The sequence below is a fragment of the Vanacampus margaritifer genome, chromosome 1, assembly GCF_051991255.1.
Source record: "Vanacampus margaritifer isolate UIUO_Vmar chromosome 1, RoL_Vmar_1.0, whole genome shotgun sequence".
NCBI lineage: Eukaryota > Metazoa > Chordata > Actinopteri > Syngnathiformes > Syngnathidae > Vanacampus > Vanacampus margaritifer.
In genome coordinates this window covers 18,919,132-18,940,067 of record NC_135432.1, presented here as the reverse complement: position 1 = coordinate 18,940,067, position 20,936 = coordinate 18,919,132, and the positions used below count along the sequence as shown (strand labels likewise).

Genomic DNA, 20,936 nt, shown 5'->3' with positions numbered 1-20,936 from the left:
GAGCTACTGTATAAAAGAGCCGATGTTGGTCCTGTGGGCTCCAGCATCCACAAGCTATTCAGCAAAGAATCTCAAAAAGGTTCCACCAATCCTCCAGAAATTAAAAAAAGAAAGATGGCCTTTTCTTCCTTTGTTGCCTGCGGCCTTCTCCTCCTCCTCTTGAAAGTTCAGCTATTCAGTGCATATCCTGTTAGCACCAGCTTGACCTCCAGTGACATGGACATCTTAAGTGTACGTTAAACTTATGTCATTCTGATCTTTCTTGTCATTACTGAATGTTAACATCACCTCTCGGTATGTTGTAGGGCTTCCTTCACAGATTAGAGGAGTGGCTTCCAGAGATGGATCAGAGGCTCCCTGCAGGGAAGGACAACACTTTTGATGAGCTGAACATGGAAGCTGATGCACAGCAGCCACGGGACGCTTTGGACGAAGCTTCAATCAGGGAGTTTCTCTCTGCCAAAAACCTGAAGAGCGTCCGCAGTGACTCCAGCAGGAAATCTTCTGGTTGCTTTGGTCGCCGTATGGACCGGATAGGTTCCAGGAGCTCCCTAGGATGCAACAATGTTGGCTGATACAGTAAGTTGACAATAAATATCATATAATACAAAATACAATCGGTAAAGATGAGTTCAATGTGTTCTCTTGCAGATCCCAAATGATGATGACGTCTTACCATCGACAACCTTGGGGAACTGCAATGTTGCTGACAAAAGTTATTTAGTACTCAATTGATATTTATTAGAGCTCACATTTATTTTATGTTGTTTGTGCTTTACATGTTAATTTATTTAAACGTATGGAAAAAAAAGTTCATGCCATGAATGTTTCAATAAATGTTTACAACTGCAGATGACTTGAGTATGACCTCTCATTATTGACTGCAAGTACATATTGCTGCTAAACAATGTACATTTCTCAACCAACCTCCTCAATGACAAAAAAAACAACCAAAAAACATCAAAATAAGAAATATACAATGGCTGTATCAGAGATGATGAAAATATAGATAACATCGTAATATTATACATATATATTATTTTTTTAAATTATTATTGTTATTTTAAATTGGTACTTTACTACTTGTATTATTATTCTGTTCTTAAACATTTTAATCATTTTACTGTGTATTGTATGTGTTTTTTTTTTTTATGGACCATGAGTCTGCTAAATAAAGTACATTATACATTACTTCCTCATGTGCTAATTACAGTTTTTACACACTTGGCCAATAAATCAGATTCTAATTCTGAACCTTAGGCCCCCTGTCATTTGTATTAGCCATAATAATTCATATTATTTCATTAATTATACACAAATTGCATACATATCTACCATAATATGACTTAAGATGCACACAAGCCCGGCCCATTTTAGGTAATTCATGTGAATGTAGCTTCTTTAATTAAAGCATAAAGAATAAATTTTCAGCACCATGGAAAGCACACACAGCACACTTGATTCGAGAATACTGTATAAGAGAAGAAAATTGAGAATTAAGGTGATTCTTTTGTTTCTATTCATGGAAAATACTGTAATTGCTATATTTCTCACTGGTTGTTTTGTGGTGGAATTGAGAGAATTAAAAGACTACTGTCAGCCAATATCACTCTTGTTGTCCAAATGCTGCATTGCGTTGGCAAACGTATGGTGGTCGATGTGTAATGGGAAACTCTTGTGGAGTCATGCCAGCTTTTACTATTGAAAGAGTGGTCATGGATTTAAGAAAAGAAAAGTGAAATCAGATTTCCCAGTTTCTTCTCAACCAAAATTCTGGAAACAAAAATAATTCTGAAAGGTCATGCAGAAAGGCTCTTTTTTTCAATAATGACGTCAACAAACCTTAAAAACGATTTGAGTCAAGCTAATCTCGCTACATATTTTTTAAGTTAATCATTAGAGTTTTCGGAATTGTAAAGGTTGGCATTCAGTTTTATTCAATATAATGTGTCCCCTTACAATTTTAGAGTTTATATGGTGACCACTAAAATTAGATGGAGAAAGTATAATTTATTAGTAACAGAATATATATTAATGTCTTATTATGTTGCTTACTGAATATCCAATTTATAATGCTGCTTACAGAACTTTTAAGAAAAATTTGATTTTATTTCGGTCTGCTATAAGAAACACGTTTATCATGAACAGTTACAGAAAGTGTATGTGTGACTGTACAAAACCCAAAAAGTTTGTATTCAGAATTGACCGTAATTGCTCCCAATCAAGTCCAATCAAAGCCCAGCAGTGCAGGGTCACAGTTTTAACCTACTATGGCATTTGTCTGCATGCAGAGGGCATTCCTGTGACCAAACACCACGTCTGAGCTCACAGCTCGGAGATGGCTCCTGAGGTCACGCCACAGTTGGCTGGGAAGGGTGATGATCGCACACAGACATGTATATTGTAGACTCACGCACACACATCGGTCACTTCCGAGCACCACTTAAAAGTACATCTGACTTATCGTGCTGAAGTGTTAGAATGCACTTGAGGTGATATGCAAGAGGAGGAGCCATTGACGCCGTCAACTAATTGTGTAAGCGTGTGTGGGTATATAAGCCGTTTCTGGCGCTGGATGCGATGCGACTTGCATTTGAAGGATAACATGAGGGCTTTGGTCCTGTGGGGCCTGCTGCCCCTGCTGTGTCAATACACACTGGTGAGCAGCCACGTTTTGGGAAGGACATCTTCTCCTGATGATTTGGCCCAGCTCAAGGTAAGAGACGAACACCTTTTTAAGTTGATTCATGACATGTGTAATACACTTCCATCCTTCCCTCTGCACAACAGTCTTTGCTTGAGCGCTTTGAGGAGACTCTGGCCCAAGCAGCTCAGGAGGACACCTCCGAAATGGACTATGCAACGATGAACCAAGAAACGGAACGCAGCCAGACCAACCGAGGATGGAACAGGGAGCAGGACAGGGAGCAAGAACCTGCGCCAGTGGAACGATCCCAAGCAGCGGCTGAAGACCAAAGGAGTCAAAGGAACCGCCTACTGGACCTGCTGGTGACAGCCAGAAAGCGGGCATCGGGCTGCTTTGTTGCCAGGATGGATCGGATAGGGAACACAAGTGGTCTGGGGTGCAACAATTCAAGAGGTAAGTGCACAAGAACAATTCCGTTCAACCTTTATTCATATTTTGATCTTGAATTAAATTAAAGAATAGCATATAATTCTTTCAATATTCGATAAATCTAAAAATGAAAAAAGGATTTTAGCAGGAAATGTATTACAAATGCAAATGGGGGGGGGGGGCATAAAAATGGCATAGATAACTAAGTTCAACTCCACATTCCATATCAGCTTAGTTTCAGGAAAAAAAGGAGTAACAAAAGGTTCAGTGTGCAAGTTAAGCTATTGTTGTAACAACTAAGACTAGATGCATGCAAAATGTAAGCCACGTCTATATGATTACAATATTATTGGTTATCTGTAATAGTAAATCGGTGAAAGGAGTAACTATGTTGTTTATGAGTCAGTGTTGCTTTATTGCTAATCAACCATTTCTGTTCTTGTCTTTGTTTTTGTTTTCCAGGATAGGCTGACTCTTCTGTGGGATACATGTTTGATCCTTTTATCGCGTTTAACTGAGGTTTAGTCAATTTCATATATAATATTACAATGAAAACCTGTTTGTGTGTGTGCATCCATCCATGTCTTGTTTTCTGTGTATGTGTCAACAAAACAATGTATTATGTGAAGAGGTACACACCATAACTGCACGTGAGTTGCTCTCAATTAAAAACTACGAATAAAAACCTCTTTTACAATTTCCATAGTTTCAGAAAATACTTAGGGATGCGTACCGAAGACGGTACTTTTTGTGATATGGACCGATTTGGGTCGGTACTTCCGAGCACCGATTCACGTAAAATCAAATGGTGCCATGTTTCAGTTCTGAAGCACGTCTTTCAAAGTTGTGACTGTGTGGGAGTTTAAGATTTGAATATTTTCCATGGCGCACTTGAACGCAACACATTATACGTGCGTACTGAAGTCACCCACTCACGCTGGACTTCACCTGCTAAAATACATTTCCGGGTTTTGGAAACGCGTGATATTTTTAAATAAATACAGTTTCTGAAGTATGACAGTGCATTGAGTATCAGGCATTTAGTATGGGGGAGGGCTTTATTTTTAAGTAATTTTATTTACCACAATCTAAGCTAAATATGATCTTCAACGATGTGAAAGTGAAGCACACAAAGAATAGACAACGCTTCCAATGTGTTAACTGAAATAAGATTTTTTTTTTTTTTTTTTAAAGATGATTCATAGATGGAATGTGGCTGTGATTCATAATTTTGGGTGAATGTAGATGACAACCAGCACAAAGGAAGTGTAATTGTGGGTTACATCACAGAGCCGGTCACACTGCTTCCACTCAAATTGGATTACGTAGGCCTACATCATGTCAACCACTGACACCAAAGTTAGGCACTAATGATGTATGGAACAGCTCACAAACGCCCAACAGAGACCGCATTCCATCAACACCATGTGGAAAATAAGAGTAGAAGAATGTTTTGTGCAACAAATAAGAGTCAGAATGTTGGCAAAGGGGTTGCATTTTTTTTGTAAATCATTGTGGTAGATTACACAATACACACTCATTGAATTTCCCTACTGATTTGGATTCTCCCACTAATTAAATGCCCCACCACCCCCATCAGCACCCCTTATGGACATGCCACTACTTTTGGAATTTTTTGGCAAAGGGTTAATAATCTTTTTTTATGGCACTGCTAACAATTACTGCAGTGTAAAGGGGCAATCCATTCCAATCATTGGTGACAAAACGAAACAATGCATCATCCAGTTTCTGCCATTTAAATGGGCAGACATTTGATGTTTAATCATGTATCGGTAGGCCTACAACTGAAAATTGTAATGGTGAATAGGTGACTAAAAATGTAAGTGCTCTAAACAAAAACAAAATTAAAAAATAAAATTGAAAAATAAACAGCATTCCACAATGTATACACTCTAATCCAGAAGTACTGGAACATGAGGCTAATTTCTTTATTTTTGCACAAGAGATGAAAATGCCAGTCTTTGTTTCTATGTACAGTATTTACATCTGGATCACATCGATTAAAGATAAAACCTTTTGATGAAACCTACGGTAAATATTTTCAGTCTAGAGCAAAAATAAAATAAATGGTCTCATGGTCCAATACCTTTGAAGGGACATGTACCACCACCAAGGTATTTGTGAAGACACAACATGTCAGAACTCATTTGGTAATTGGCGGGTGTAGTAGAAATAAATCAGTTACAACAGAAACAAATTGAGATTCAAGAACGTGTTAATTGCTGACGCTAGACAAAATATCACATGAGATCATTTAAAGTATGAGTATCTTATAATGGTTGAGGACAACAGCAATATTCTTTTTAGGTTGAAAAGGTTAACGTTGTGCATAGCTGTGCATCAAGATTGCACTGCTATGATGAAAATGAAGGAGAAATCAATGGCGTTGATCCAAACCTATAATGGGACACAATAAATTGGTAGTGGCTGAGTAACTGTTTCAAGAGCTCTTGGGGTCCCTCTGGTGGGCATAGGGAAAAAAACAAGTGAGCATTATTAAAAGAATAACAGTCGAAGGTTAAATAAAAGGCAAAAGATCAAAAATGATATATATATATATATATATATATATATATATATATATACACAGACACACACATAAAGAGATGGCTCTTTATGAATCCCTGATTCTGTTATATAAGTTCCAGTAATGACTGAGGTTGCTGTTGTTGTTGTTGTTTGTGGAACCAGGCAGAACATCACATTTGTCTTCATTGCTGCCTCCGCACTGACTGGGCAGGGAGGACTCGTCCCCACCCTGCAGTCCCCCAATCATGGAGTCAAGGGCAGCATCACCGCTGCCTGAAGGCGCCACCTGTGCCGCCACACTCGGGCCCGCCTTTTCGGGTGGAGGCTGCAGTGTGGTGTGACTGGACACTGGGGTGGTGGCATTATCACTGACGCTCTGCACTGTCACTGATGACTGGCAGACAAACACACACAGAAAACCAAAAGGGACGTTGAATTACATGTAGGAACTGTCATTTAATGCACTGGATTATAATATACTGTGTCATCATTGGAACTGTTTTGAAAGAGCAAAAGTAATGTATCAAAATATGATTGGATAGAAAGGCCTTATTGTTGAGTGACCAATATTTCAAAATGAAAACAACACTCACATTTCCCACAGAGACATCACTGCTTCCTATAGTCTTCTTTTTTCTCGCCATGTTGGGATTCCAGTGGCACACCAGGCTGTCATTCTGGACACTGTAGTTCTTATGACCAATCAACCAGTACGTGTTCATTTTGCCTTTACCCTGGCAGGCAAGAGATCAAACGCAATGATCATGTGGATTATATTGAAGTTATGGTAAACTTCACCATAGGGAAATTGACTTGGATGGCTTGTATATCAAATCTGTGCGTTTTTATTAATCAAAGTGATGAAAGTAAAGAAGTAGCACTGGCCACCCTTGCACTCACCTTGACTTCAATCTCTCCTCGTAGCTGCAGCTCATAGGAATAATCTTTGATGAGGGCCAAGTAGGTAGCAGAACTCGTATGGATTTTTTGAGCTGTCACAATACATAATATGATATATTGTTGAAAACACACACACCAACTTGGAACAGCAATACTAAAAATACTACTCAATATTTAATTGCTGTTATTTCTGCTTGTGTGAATGGGAATATATCAGTCGGTCTACAACTGAAAACTGTAATGGTGATTCCCCAAAAATAATGCAGGGTGAAAAAAAGCTAATCAATTACATTACACCTGCATTCGATAGGTGTAATGACAATTCCGAAATGACGTCACAAGTCAAGATGGCCGTCAATTTGGTGAACGAAATCTACTCATTGAAAAGCGTTGGACTTTGGATTGTTGTAATTAGATTTTCCAGTCAAATTTTGTTTTTTTTTTGGACCTTGTTAGAGATCTGTACTCCATTTGCTGAGTGCATTCATCCATCACTTGGACTGATACTTTACATTAGAGGTGTCCAAACTAGGGCCTGGGGGCCAATTGTGGTCTGCCATTCATTTGTCAGCAGCCTGTGGTATATACTAATGACATAGCTTGCAAGGCTTGTTATTTACATAAAAATAAAAATAATAAAAAATGAAAACGGGTGGGCAGAGTGAGAAGCAAGGGTGTACTAACAAATCGGTTGATATATTGTACAGCATTTCTAGCTCTGTAAAAATACAAATAAACTGTTTATTTAACAAAAATAATAACAGACTAATTTTTTTTCAAAACACTCTAGTGAGTACAGCGAAGCCAATTTTAGAAGCGAGCATTGTTTATTCCACTTTCTGCTCTGTGTAATGATCCTCAAACAACTGTTTTAAAAATGGTCAGCTTAGTACAGTTTCCTCTTGTTTTGGTTGTGAAAGTGAAGATGAGATTTGTTTGTTGTTCATTGCAGGGGTGGTTCTAGTCTAGTGGGATACAGAGCTGAGGCCACCCCAAAATCTTGAAAATCCTAAACTATTTGCCTTGTAGCAGTTTCTCAAAAATAACTAGAAAATATAAACAATGTATATTTGTGTGCTTGATTTATTTCATTGTGTTTTATTAATTTAAGACAAAGTGGCCCTCAAATGAAAAAAAAAAGTACACCCCTGGTACAGTAGATGGTATGTAGGCTACTGTATTTACAACAGTGGCATCAACATTTACATTTGACAACATTGACTACATGCTAATTGGTCAACATACGCAGACTGGTGGACTCCATTCTGGATGCTGTATTCACCGTATCGCCAAACAGACAATATCTAGGCATCTTGTAGCCGACTATTCCGGCCACACATGGACCTGATAAGGACACAAAATGATACCAATAAGGCATTGATGGGAAACAACGACAACAAAATGACACCATGCCAACAAAATGTCTGGACCTGTGTGAATTCCAGCTCGGAGCTGCAGCCTTTGGTTAGGCATGTGAGGGATGAACACCTGTCGGACGGCCGCAACCAGATCCAGAGCCATCTTGGCGACCTCATCAGCATGTCTGTCGCCGTTTCTCTCGGGGAGTCCACTCACCACCATGTATGCATCCCCAATTGTCTCAACCTAGGTGGAAAGACGCGCAACACAATACTGGAAGTCCCGGACTTGACGAGATTAACCTCATAATGATGTAGGAAGCATCATGACGTTTACATTCACAAGTTAGTGAGTGGGAATTGAACCCACATGGCCCGCACAAAGTCAAGTGAGTCAACTGTTACAACAACAATATTGAAACACATTTGGTCAAAGTTACAATCAAAGATCATTATGATCAAATACAAGAGAAGCCGGTTATTTCCTTGCATTTAGCATCTGAAGTTTGTGTGTTTTGTCATCCTTATTACCTTGTATACATCATAGGAGTCGATTCGTGTGTCAAAGCAAACGTAGAGGCTGTTGAGCATCTCCACCACTTGTAAAGGAGTACAGGAGGCTGAGATGGAGGTGAAACCAACAATGTCCGAGAAAAAAATGGTCACCTAGAATAGAATAAATGAATAGTCCCTTTCAATTTTTATTTTTGAGGTTTTATATATTTATTTTATTTATTTTTTATTTTTTAACATTACAGTAGGTTGGAGTCGATGTTGGTTTAGAATATAATGTACTTCACACAATGAAGTTTTTTTTTTCAAAAGTTTTCTTTTTTTTTTTAATCCCACACACACTAACTATTTATGTAAATACAAAATACAATTACTTTTCAACTACACTTTTCGAGAGAGAGTTCAATTTCATTTTTTAAATTGAGCTTTAAGTATATTTCACACCATTGAAAGCCCCCCCACCCCCCATTCTCACCCCCACACTCCCCTGCGCAAAGTGTTTTCAGTATACAGCTGTTGAAACCTCTTCAATAAGCCAAACACAATTTCCACCTATCAAACTTGTTTTATCTTCTGATGAATATGGAACAGAGCAATTATAGGTAATTATGTCAACAATAGCTACAAAGGGAGCAAAGACACATTCATTCAGCATGTCTGCAGATGATGCCGTGGTAGCCTCCTTACAACAGCCTCAATTTTATAAACTCACAAAGTGGTTTCAAGGAATCAGAGAATCTATGGAGTGCAACAAAAAGCATGTCTTACTGTCTTCCTTTTTCTGACTGATATGTAAGATTCTAAATCAAAACTCTGTTTGAAGTAACTTGACTCTAAATGACTCGCCTCTAAAGACTTGGGGAATCTAAAATCAAGCTTTCAAAACCTGCGAAGGGTTAAAAAAAAAAACTTGCATGAGAAAATCAGCAATTGCGGCTATGATCTAGTAGCTTTCTTTTTGGTTTGTGGCTCATGTTTTTAATTGAGTTTGTGTCTACAATGAGGCCCTCAATATCCGAGAATTAAATCAGATTAGAATTAGTTTTCACTTCCCTTTGTCTGTCCCCTCGACTGTGACCCAATCAAGTTCTTAGCCACCTTTGCATTCAGCCCAGCTGCGTCTTTCACATTTGTGATCATTATGTATATATTTTTTTGTTTTCTTGCCATTTCTATTTCCTCTTTTGCTTCAAGAGATTTAGCAAACAATTTTCAGCACAAAAGTCATCTTCTTATTGCCTTTAAGGCAGTGGTGTCCAAAATAGGGCCCGGGGGCCATTTGTGGCCCACTGTCCATTTTTCAACGGCCCACAAGTTGTACAGTTGATGGAAATAACTACAAATGAATTAATTTCATATTCTGTGGCGTTTTTCTAGATATGAAAAGATACAGTTGAACTATATGTAAAATGATAACTTTACACTGTGGTGAATTCAGTTTTAGAAACAAAAATGATTTCTTGTGCCTCTGCTCTGTGTCAATGGCCAAGTTGTGACCCTATCACAATTAATTAAGGTCAAGTCATCTTTATTCATACAGCGCTTTCAAAACAGGTCAGATTACTACATATTGCTCTCGTTTGGATTCGGAATGTAAAGAGGGGATTCGGCTGCTGATTAAAACCCCTTCGGACCCATAGATGATTGCAGTGGACATGACATATTTGCGTGTCTAAACCAATAAAAACACATAATTTGGATGATGTCAACACTTCTGGTTCATGATTGGATCCTAGCTGACCAATTACAATCGCAAGTTGATTTGCATGACATTCATGTTAAAAATGTTACATATAAGCTTGGTAAGTTTACAACACTTTACAGCCAGACTATCCTGGCGTCCACTATAACAAATAAAAACACCATGATAACACCCCAAAAATTGTTTTCCCATTTTGTTCTTATAAAAGAGTCAAAATCTGTCAAATAAATAAATAAGGGTCAGAAGGGGTTAATGCAGGGGCAGCTCTATTCTAATGGGATAAAGGGTGGGGCCACGCCAAAACGTTGAAAAAAAAAATCTTAAACTATTTGCTTCATGACATTTTAGAATACATTATTTCAAAGTAACAGTAATATATATAAACTAGGGGTGTCAGGTGTTTAACATTTTTTTAAACATAATTAATACTATGACTTCAATGGTTAACTCACTAACAGAAATATGGCTGCATTGATACAATAATTTAATAATAATTCATAAAACTGAGTTAAAATTAAAAAAAATGTCATGTACTGTACTGTAAAAAAAAAAAAAGTATGATATTGATTTGAATTTGAATTTTTCTGCCACTAGATGGCATAATTGCATTTGTAAGATATTGGTGACAGCTCAGCGCATTTTTTATTTCATATTAAGAGCTATCTCATCTTTAACATGAAGTAACTTGTAAAATTCTGCAATTGTAAAATCTACAACTTGCCCCTAGTCTCCACAAATATATGCATTATTATTACATTTATGACTGATGAATGATGTTGTGGGCGTGTCCCCCAGTACTACAGGCTTTCCAAGTACGGGGCAGTCATTAAAAAAAATTGTGGCGTTAAAGGGACTTTAAATGTACTCAAAATGAACGCACTCATTTTGACACCCCTAATATAAACAATATACAGTTGATTGATTGACTGATTTTAGCGCGTTTAATAAAGTTGACATATTTTTAAGTGATCCTCCAATTAATCTGTATATGGCCCTCAAAGGAAAAAAAGTTTGGACATCCCTACTTTAAGGCTATTAAAAGAAAAGCACAACCATGACACCAACCTTCTCATAGCTCTCCGCCTCGACGTGTTTATGCCGGCGGAGTTGCTTGGCGACAGATTTTGGCAGCATTTGATGCAGCAGATCTTCAGCCAGCTTCCTTTGACGTCTCAGGTCCTCCGTCTTCTCGGTTAAACTGCGTGCATAGTTTTGAATCCACTCCGTCATTTGCTTAAAGGAGAACATGACCACCGGGTAGATGAGGCAGGCGATCGCCAGGAGGCTGATCTTCATACTGAGGCCCGACGACACTGCGCGAGATGCCATTCGGAGTGCTGGCACCGCACGGCCAAACAAGCACTGCTGAGTGTCATTCAGCGCTCCAAGTCCAGCCTGGGAGCCGGACAGCTTGCTGCCTGAATCCTTGATCTCCCAAAAAGTTGCGTTGAAGGTATTTTTGAAGTACTGGCTTGAGTTGAACTTCCCATCTATGTTCTCTAACCAGCAGTCATGCAGTTGGTCTGTCATGAGTGCAGCCAAGCTCAGGTGCTTTACCGCAAAAGTCCACTTGTCCTGGAAGGTAGGTAAAGCTGCCATATGGGGGAAGTCCAGCAACTGGTGGTTGAGTTCTATGAACGTAAGTAGAAGTCTTGCAGATAGAACATCTCTCCAGTTGAAGTCATGTCTGGCTTTCCTTAGAGTGTCGTCTTCTGTGACCCACATATCGAGAAGTCCTCCGATGAACGCATTTAGTGCAGACGTGTCGTTTTCATTTGTTCTATTTGTAAACAACGAAGCGTTCACTAATCCACGAGCACCGCTTTCAATCTCCCGGCGAAATGCGGCCACCTCGACGTGGCAATGGAAGCCACGGCCTATGTCACCATCCAGATCCAACGCGGGCAACGCAACCGCGGAAACACTGCCATTGAACGTCTCATTTCCCGTGTCTTTGCTTAACAGATGGCGCATGGACTGGAGCTTGCTCACCAGGTGCAAGATGGCCGCCGTCCGGCATGAAGCCAGCGCTTGGTAAGCAGCTTCCGTAGAGTGCAGCAACTCAAAATTGGAGCTGAGGTCAATGGATACAGAACCAAGCAGGGCCAGGAAAGAGAGCAGGCAAGCTGTCAGAATCCGTCGAACAGTGCGGCCGCTGCCGGAGTTGGAAAATAGGAAACACCTGCAATGAACGACAACAAATCACAAAATGACATACTGTCAATTACGTACAATATTCTTGTTACTATAGAGCACATATAAAGCTGACTTTGGAATGTTTGCGTACCAATATTTGGGTCATTGGAGTGACTGCCCACCTCATAGTGTGAAAAAACACAAGTGAGTAAATCTTTAGTTATCTGCCAATTTCTGTTAGGGAACAGTGTGGCTAATTTACATAACACCATGTCGTTACAACCAGGCTGAGCAATGATGAAGAGCCTCTTTCAAGCGACGGGTCACCATCTGAAGCTTCATCATGCACTATCAAGCAGAAGCATACACATTACCCACAGCCTGGTGTCATGCCATCATGTTGAAGCCAAAAGGTAAGCAGAGCTGCATTGAGTTTTGTTGAATACACAGAAGAGCATTAGCTAACAGCTCATTCAGTGGAAGAAAAGTCTACACAACCTTGAAAATTCACACACAATAGACAAAATGAAAGCTTTTCGAGAGGCAAAGTAAAACAAAACCAGTGAGATAATGTGGTTGCACAAGTGTGCACGCTGTTAAATGGGAATGTGGTTATGTTCAAAATTAACCCATCCCAAACTCATGTTTAAAAGGAATCAGCACACAACTTCAGCATTTAGTGTAAGTGATTCTGATCAAACACAAATAGCGTTCAGATGTGCTACTAGGCTTCTTTTTTTTTTTTTTTGCTTTCTAGCAGAAGCTTGAAGATTTTGTGCTAACTAACTGCTAGTTGTAACTGTTTACAATTCCCTGACCTTTTCTAAGGTGCTAGTTACAGAAGAAGAAAAGCAGCCCCAACCGAAAGAAAGAGCTACACCATGTTTCACTGTCAAGGTGTTCTTTTGGTGATGCGCTAAACATCCCCTTTGGAATTATAGCCAAAAAGTTCAATTTTGGATTCATCGGACCATAAGATATTTTCCAACTAAATACGATTTAATTTGATAACAAAAAAAATAAATAAAAAATGGTTTCATTTGGTTCATCTGATATAAATGTGAACAATTTCCCCACGTTTCCTTAAAGTGAGCTGTGCAGATAAATTTTCCCGCATTTAATTCAGGGGAGGGGGGAAGAAGCTAGAAAGAAAGAAAGAAAGAAACGCGCTCACCTGCACAGATGACAGTCTGCGTTCACATCTTTGGGGTTGGCCCTTGGAGCGACTCTTCCCCTTTTGATAAATCGCCTTTTTAGAGAAGCAGAGGACAGTGTCCCAGAAGCAAAACACTCCTTTTTCATCAATTCCAGCGTTGACATGAGACTTGTGCTGCGAAGTTTACACTCTTGCACGATTGCTCACAGGACCGTCATGTCAAACGGTAAAGTGATGTACTTGAGCACTAAGGCAGAAAAAGGCCATTACTAACTTCCGTTTTGTGCTCCAAAATAAAAGCTATTACCTTATTATTGTTTCATGTCTAATCTTCTCCATACATACATACATACATACATTATACCACTTCTACTCATTTGTTGAACTATAAATTGTAAAAATGCGCATTTGAGATAAAAAAGTTTGATATTTTGGGGACTAAAGTTATCTATACGTTCAGGATAAAAAAAAGGTGAATATTTTTTTAGATTAAGATCATCTATTTTCAAGATAATTGCTCTGCAGTGTCTGTAATGATGCCAAATGTTTTTTTTATCTTATTTTGTTTTACTTTATTTTATTTTATGGTCTACAACAAGGTTTTTGATAAAGCGAATGAGTTTGATCAAGTACTGTATTCTCTATTTTCATAATCAGACTGAATATTTCTTATGAGTGCCTGAAATTGCTACCTAACCTGTTATTATGGAAGACACCCTTAAGAAACCCTCTGATGTTTTCATTGGCTTGGTATTATGAACAGAATTTTCTTTTTCTTCATTGGAAGATGAAATAGTAGTCGCAGAATTGGTATTTTCACTTATGTTTCAGAATTTTAATCATTTGTTTGTAGGTGGGTGTTGTCAAGCTTTGCATGTCCATAATGAAATTTCATTTAATTGAATTAAAAACCTTTCATAAATATATTTGCTTAACAGTAGACATTCAGCTTGTTAATAAAATCCTGTTCCTAAAGGAATCACTATGTACTTAAGCTGGCAGAAATGTCAACTTGACCAATATGCATTACTAAAAGCATAACATCTAAAGATAAAGATTTTCCCCAGAGGGCTGTTGTGAATATGAGAATAATATACTGTACATATGCAACCAGCCATCATGCAATAAGAACACCATTTTATTGTTGTTACAGTACATACATTTTTTAAACAACAATTTGAAATCAGAAATCATGGAAGCGTGACAACCAAATTTTGAAGTATACTAACTAAACTATTGTTACATTTTCTGAAAACTAATACTTAGCAAGAAGCATGAAGCTTTTTTTGCTTATTGGACAACAAACAAATATGTGATGAATTTGGCAAGTCAGATCTGGCCCCTGGGCCTTGAGTTTGAATAACCGACTATTGATGGACTTTTGTCCCTAATATTACTGTATACGTTGTGTATTTACTTATTAATGTCATTACTTGTGCGTTTCAGCCATTTCAAATGATGCTGACGGTTCAAGTTCGTCTGGCTTTTTATTTTGGAGGCTGAAACCGGAAGTGATGCTTGGCGGTCTGTTGTTGTTCAGAATGAGGCACGCGCGTGTATAAACCAATGCAAGTGTTGTTGTGCGACAGCGGCTCGTGTCCCGTTGAAGAGTTGTGTTGCACTTTTTTTTCTAAGTTGAAGCCATGTACGTTAAGAAATGATGAACTAGTTAGGGCCGCAGTTCTCTCGGCTGGGTTCGGAGGAGTGTTGGCTGAGGAGGAACGGGTGAGTGAATGAAACGTCGCCCGCAGAACAAAGGGGTCCTCTTCCCTAGAACTCCCCATTGTTTAACCCGGAGGGCGCCTCTTTCCCCAAGTGGTCCAAAGGTGGGTTCGGACAGAAATAGTTCATTCAACTCCTTAGTTCTTGCGTTCTATCGGGGGGCACGGCCGTGGAAATGTAGCCTTTAATGTTGTGGAGCTCGCACGTGCAACTAGAAAAACCTCGTCAACACATAATTATGCTTGCTTATCTTGTCTATTCATGCGATCATTGTATTCACAAGATTCGAGGTCTATGGTGCTTTAATGATGGCAGAACTCACGGCAAGTTGCACTCAGAATAAACGACTGAAACAAATGAGGGCTCCTCAGTTTAAGACGGAGTTCCATTTCCATATACGGCCAACTTAATCCCGACGTGTACGCAAATCGGAACGAATTGTAGTCTAGTCAATAACTTTAGCTAACAACACGTAGTAGTAAAGTAATGAAAAATGCATGAAAATAGTTAAATATGAATATATAAAACATAAATATTTTAAAAATGAACAACAAAAAAACAGTAACTACGGCGGTAACAGCGTTCTTCAGTTCTGTGTCACCTGACGACGTAATGTCCAGCATTAACCTACGCTAATGGCCATAATTATGTATTTGTATGTTAAAAATAAATAAATAAATTAAAAAAAAAATATATATATATATATATATATATATATATATATATATATATATATATATATATATATATAAAACATCAATCTATCCATTTTATGAAATAGAATTATAGTCAATCTACAGATGAAAAACTTTTAGGCCATGAACAAAAAACAATGAAATAAATAAAACACACACACACTAGGAGCGGGGGGAGAGGGGGGGATTCCTTATTAAAAACTTTTTTTTTTTTTTTTAAGTTTGACTAACAGTGCATGTGATGCTGTTTATGTTGTCAGGTGACGGGCATCCTGCGCTCCAGTCATGACCGCAGGGAATGGCAATACAAACAGTAGTCGACACAGAGGAGAAGGCAAGCCAGCCCAGGCTGTAGTTCAATCCCACATCCTGACCCATTTAATAGAGGGCTTTGTTATCCAGGAGGGTGCTGAGCCTTTTCCTGTGAGTGCTCAGATCGAGCCACACTCGCACACACAAAAAGAATGTATGATTTATTAATGCTGCAACAGAAAGGGTAAGACTGGAGGGCTCGGAGTGACAATATTAAATAAATATTTAGATCATTGTGTCATTGTTTATTGAATTTCAATATTTATGAAATTATTTCAGTCTTTGCTCTTTTTTTTCTCTATTACAAACATCGGAGCATCATACACGCATTATGTGTGTACAGTCAGTCCTATTGTGTGTTAGTATGACTAATTATCAAGACAAATGCCAATTTTTGTGTCTGTAGGTGGAACGTCCTTCCTTTTCAGTTGATTGCCTCAGGAGACACACGCCAGACTCAAGAATGAACGGGCTTCCGCCAAAGGGTAACATTGAGTTTCCCAACCAAATGGCTCAATGGTTTCATTGTTTCTGCTCGTCTTGGAACGCTATTTCCCCTAGATTAGTTCATAACTTTTTTCTTCTTCTTTTTTTTGACAAATACAGGCAAGTAAAAAAAAAATGAGACGAGAGAATACTTTAAAATCCAGTTGAAAAAAAAAAGGGTTTCAGGGGGTCATTAAAAAAACATCAAAAGTCATTAAATGGATTTTGCTCAAATTGAAACATTATAAAGCATTAACTGCGATGTCCTGAGGCGTTAAAAATATAATTAATTGGTGTAAAAAGCATTGTTGTTTATGGTTTATTTAACATACAAAGGAGTCATACAGGTGTAATGCAATTTAGCAATAATACATGTGATTTTGTTGTTGTTGTTGTTTTTTTAAACTACATTTGTGGGACTGCTGACTCATTGTAATGTTCCAAATACCCATTGCCCTGAATTAAAAAACAAACAAAAAACATCCTGTTTCTGTCAACAACGTACAACATGGAACACTAATTCCACCTAGTGACAGAAAATGACCTCAACACAAATATATGACTCAATGATTTGCACTGCTTTAAACTGTTTAATATATCTTTTTAGCTTCAAATAACTATGAATTACTTACTATAAATTACTGTATGAATGGCTGAAAAAAGAGATAAGCACATTTGTGTTTGGTGACCATATTTGTCCACTTTTATGTTAATTAACACAGTACGGCGTGGGGGTAAAATTTGTTTAAAATTGCATTAAAAATAGCATAAAAAGCATTATTTTATACTTGCTGATAACCTGCAGAAACCCTGACATTTTTTTAGAGTCTCTGCATCGTAGCTTTTCATCGAATGCTTTTTTTTGTTATTCTATTATAAATACTTTAGGTGACGGTCGAGGAGCGTATCATACCGTAGATGTCTGACTTGTCATCTCTCCCTGTTCCATCAGATTTGAAGGCTCGACAAGAGCCCATGCTTACCTGCGAGCTTTGTGGCAAGGTGGACTTTGCGTACCTCTTCAGAAGGTCCAAGAGGTTCTGTTCGACACTATGTGCTAAAAGGTAAGTAGTAGTAAGTGGTCTGACAAAGGATCGACCCACTTAGTCTGCCTTCTTACTCCAACGAAAGTTTTGAGCAGATTTTTCGGCCGTTGACTCCACCAAATAAATCTTTATCGGTGCATGCCTCGAGCGACGAATGATAAATATGAACTCATTCCCTGCCATAAATTCATTTAAAAAAGATAAAAAATTAGGGGCAGCAGGCGATTACATTTTTTAATTGTAATTAATCGCATGACTCCCACTAGTTAATGCAGGATTAATCCAAAAAAATTATACCTGGTCTAAATGTACAATAAAAAAATTGTAGGTTTTCATACCCGTGTTAACAAAAGTGGAAAAAAATGTTAAACTAATAGAAATAGTTTAAATTAATTTTTGATGTTTATAGCCGTCAATGACAGGACAGGGAATGAATAAAAAAAAGAAAACATTCTCAAAAAAATTTGGGGCGTCAGGCGATTCCAATTTTTAAACGTAATTAATCGCATGACTTTACTAGTTAACTCACTATTAATCACAAATTTTATATCTTCCAAATGTACAATATATTTTTTTAGGTTTTCATACTCTTGTTAACAAAAGAAAGAAAAAATGTTAGACTAATAGAAATAGTTCAAATGAATTTTTGACGTCTATAGCCGTCATTGGCAGTGAATGAGTTAATAGTAATGGGATAAGGAAATAAATGTAAATAAGGAAATGTGGGCAAACCACTGACAATAATTGTTTTAGTGCAAGCAGACATTATTGCATTAACAATAAAACAGAGCAATCATGATTGATTTAGTGGTCAAAACTTCACCCGAGTGTTTTTTTATCCCTAGATACAATGTAGGATGCATAAAAAGAGTCGGTCTCTTCCCACACCGCAAATCCACCCCAGAGGACATGAAGAAACAAAGAGCACTCAATGAAAAACGCAAAAACTCCAGTTTGGAGTTTAAAGACAAGGTGAGTCAGATTCGGTTATTAACTCATTCACTGCCATTGACGGCTATAGACGTCAAAAATTCATTTGAACTATTTCTTAGTTTAAATTTTTTTCCACTTTTGTGAACAAGGGTACGAAAACCTATATATTTTTTTTAGAAATACAGATATAAAATGTGTGATTAATCGTGAGTTAACTATTGAACTTATGCAATTAAATACAATTAAAAAAATTAATCGCCTGACGTGACTTAAAGATTATTTAAAATAATCGTAATTAATCGCATGACTTCAATAGTTAACTCCCAATTAATCACACATTTTTTATCTGTTCTAAATGTACAATAATTAAAAAAAAAGGGGTTCATACTCTTAACAAAAGTAGAAAAAATGTTAAACTAATAGAAATAGTTCAAATGAATTTTTGCCGTCTATAGCCGTCAATGGCAGTGAACGAGTTAATGTTCAATGTCTTCGTATGTCAGTTTTTACCTGATGGAGATGAACAGAGGTTTTTTGAAAGCAGCTTTTCTGCTTTCAGACATCGTCCTGCGTGCGCAAATCCGCTGGTCCCGTGACTCACCCGGCACAGGGCGAATCCAGCCAATGCTCAGACTTGTCCAGCTACAAACAAGACCAATGGGGGCCCGGGGCACAAGGCACCGACGTCCCGAGGGACCCCGGCCAGTGGAACGTGGACGACGTTTATGTTTTCATCTGCTCTCTGCCAGGTGGGGCCCGCCGTCACTTTTTGCATCCAATTGTTTTTGCTTCCTTCACATTTGTGGGCTTTTTGTCAATCAGGTGTGTAAAAATATTGTTGGTAAGTGCACACCAGAAATGACTTTTTTAAAATGTGATTTCTTCAACTATACAAAAATGTATTGAAGTGTGTGTGTGTGTGTGTGTCAGAGCCGTGCTTGTATCCTCACAGGCGAGCGTTTGCGTCTGCAGGTTGTCTGGAGATCGCGGAGGGCTTTCGTTCGCACGAGATCGACGGCCAGGCTCTCCTCCTCCTTAAGGAGGACCATCTTATGGGGGCCATGAACATCAAACTTGGACCTGCACTCAAGATCGCTGCCCAAATTGGCATGCTCAAAGACTTGTAGCTCATCTCTCATGCACACATTTGAAGTTGCGCAAGCAATCCTATGCTGAAATGTTACATCAAGTGTGTGGTTACTTTCAAAAGTTCCACTGTATCACAGTTCAAAGGTTAGTCAGGCCTCTTTTTTTTGTTTAGACATTTTTGCTCTAAAACCAGTGATTTTATGCACCGGAGTTTTTGAGCCATTCAACAAACTGCAGAATAGCTGAGATGTGTGTTTGTTAGAGAACAGCTGGTGTTGAGCAGTTTGAGAGCTTTTGGTGTGGTTTGTAGACGGACACTTTTACACTACGCAGGCAAGAATCATGGAATCACCCGTCTCAGAGGATGTTCATTCAGTTAATTTTGTGAAAACGGGTAGATCACAGACATGACACAAAACTTAAGTCATTTCAAAGAAATTAAAAAACGTGGTAGTCAGTAAGTTACTTGTTTAGACGGAAAAATTATTGAATCACTCAATGGGCTCTTTGCACAAATCCCCTCCTTCATTTCCTTTCTTTCATGATTGGATAAAATGATAAATCCAGGTGTGTCTGGCCATTGTCATTGTGGTTACTGAGGTCAGGCGCACCTGGATTAATCTGTTCAATCATGAAATGCAGGAAATGAAGGAGTGGTGCTGAGTTCAGGAAGTAGTGGATTTGTGCAAAGCGCCCACTCTGATGACTAAATTATAAAATCCTGAAAAACAATAAAAGGCCTCCAAGACTGGTGATTCCATCATTTTTGCCACAGGTTGTACGAATGTGATGACATTCTTGTTTTTTTCCCTTTTGTACACTTTTAGAAATATCTCTAAGATTTGAAAGTTAATGTTTGTTAGGACTTGTGGCTTGAGTTTGTCAAGAGACTGTCACTATCCATACAGCAATCTGTTGGGATTTAAAACATTCACTTGATCACATTTTATTAAAAAAAAAAATGTTTTTTTCATTTAGGCTGCAGATTTCTGTTTGATGTTGTAATGCACATTTTCCTATAGTGAAATTTTCTGATTCAATGGACAATCCCCTACAGTTGCTAACAATCATGTCAGTTTAAAAGAAAACAGTATATCAACAGCAGATTGCCACTAAGCATTCCATATACAAGAAAAACATTCAATGAACATTAACTAAATAATGTACCCAGTAGCCCCCCAAGAAAATAAAGCCGATAAAGTGACGCATTACATTTTTAACCTTCACCTTTGTCTTTCCTTTTGTAGTAGAACACGCTTTAC

The 20,936-nt window shown here is 38.2% G+C and overlaps 4 protein-coding genes across 5 annotated transcripts; 3 read left to right on the top strand and 1 right to left on the bottom strand.

Annotated features, from left to right (window-relative positions):
- Nucleotides 1-114: 114 nt before the first annotated feature.
- On the top strand, nucleotides 115-575 carry nppb (natriuretic peptide B). Its single transcript, XM_077580899.1, has 2 exons — nucleotides 115-231; nucleotides 306-575. Exons 1-2 carry the CDS (start codon nucleotides 115-117, stop codon nucleotides 573-575), a joined length of 387 nt encoding a protein of 128 aa, XP_077437025.1.
- Nucleotides 576-2,605: 2,030 nt separating this feature from the next.
- On the top strand, nucleotides 2,606-3,543 carry nppa (natriuretic peptide A). The gene is made up of 3 exons (XM_077583825.1): nucleotides 2,606-2,716; nucleotides 2,791-3,100; nucleotides 3,539-3,543. The coding sequence occupies exons 1-3, from the start codon at nucleotides 2,606-2,608 to the stop codon at nucleotides 3,541-3,543; spliced, it is 426 nt and encodes a 141-aa protein (XP_077439951.1).
- A 2,128-nt stretch (nucleotides 3,544-5,671) lies between these two features.
- On the bottom strand, nucleotides 5,672-12,422 carry LOC144062372 (uncharacterized). The gene is made up of 8 exons (XM_077583701.1): nucleotides 12,418-12,422; nucleotides 11,165-12,281; nucleotides 8,416-8,550; nucleotides 7,957-8,131; nucleotides 7,772-7,870; nucleotides 6,527-6,618; nucleotides 6,220-6,360; nucleotides 5,672-6,020 (listed from the first exon to the last, which is right to left on the bottom strand). Exons 1-8 carry the CDS (start codon nucleotides 12,420-12,422, stop codon nucleotides 5,712-5,714), a joined length of 2,073 nt encoding a protein of 690 aa, XP_077439827.1. The 3' UTR covers nucleotides 5,672-5,711.
- Nucleotides 12,423-14,898: 2,476 nt separating this feature from the next.
- Nucleotides 14,899-20,887, top strand: LOC144060920 (polyhomeotic-like protein 2). 2 transcript variants are annotated; one of them, XM_077580867.1, is made up of 7 exons: nucleotides 14,899-15,217; nucleotides 16,069-16,231; nucleotides 16,527-16,605; nucleotides 17,559-17,670; nucleotides 18,498-18,624; nucleotides 19,145-19,334; nucleotides 19,558-20,887. In XM_077580867.1, the coding sequence occupies exons 2-7, from the start codon at nucleotides 16,094-16,096 to the stop codon at nucleotides 19,710-19,712; spliced, it is 801 nt and encodes a 266-aa protein (XP_077436993.1). In that variant the 5' UTR covers nucleotides 14,899-15,217; nucleotides 16,069-16,093; the 3' UTR covers nucleotides 19,713-20,887. The 2 variants fall into 2 exon arrangements, with proteins under 2 accessions (XP_077436993.1, XP_077437001.1); XM_077580875.1 differs by having other exon boundaries at nucleotides 14,900-15,116.
- The last annotated feature ends 49 nt before the right edge of the window (nucleotides 20,888-20,936 follow it).

What these genes read in the sequence shown, in the direction of transcription:
- nppb (XM_077580899.1), top strand. Translation starts at nt 115, where the DNA reads ATGGCCTTTTCTTCCTTTGTTGCCTGCGGCCTTCTCCTCCTCCTCTTG. An exon ending in GTGACATGGACATCTTAAGT is followed by an intron (nt 232 to 305) that starts GTACGTTAAACT and finishes GGTATGTTGTAG; the next exon opens with GGCTTCCTTCACAGATTAGA.
- nppa (XM_077583825.1), top strand. Translation starts at nt 2,606, where the DNA reads ATGAGGGCTTTGGTCCTGTGGGGCCTGCTGCCCCTGCTGTGTCAATAC. An exon ending in ATGATTTGGCCCAGCTCAAG is followed by an intron (nt 2,717 to 2,790) that starts GTAAGAGACGAA and finishes TCTGCACAACAG; the next exon opens with TCTTTGCTTGAGCGCTTTGA.
- LOC144062372 (XM_077583701.1), bottom strand. An exon ending in AGGCGGAGAGCTATGAGAAG is followed by an intron (nt 8,551 to 11,164) that starts GTTGGTGTCATG and finishes ATTCTATTCTAG; the next exon opens with GTGACCATTTTTTTCTCGGA. An exon ending in GAGGAGAGATTGAAGTCAAG is followed by an intron (nt 6,361 to 6,526) that starts GTGAGTGCAAGG and finishes CTTGCCTGCCAG; the next exon opens with GGTAAAGGCAAAATGAACAC.
- LOC144060920 (XM_077580867.1), top strand. Translation starts at nt 16,094, where the DNA reads ATGACCGCAGGGAATGGCAATACAAACAGTAGTCGACACAGAGGAGAA. An exon ending in GTTTGGAGTTTAAAGACAAG is followed by an intron (nt 18,625 to 19,144) that starts GTGAGTCAGATT and finishes TTCTGCTTTCAG; the next exon opens with ACATCGTCCTGCGTGCGCAA. An exon ending in TTTCATCTGCTCTCTGCCAG is followed by an intron (nt 19,335 to 19,557) that starts GTGGGGCCCGCC and finishes TTGCGTCTGCAG; the next exon opens with GTTGTCTGGAGATCGCGGAG.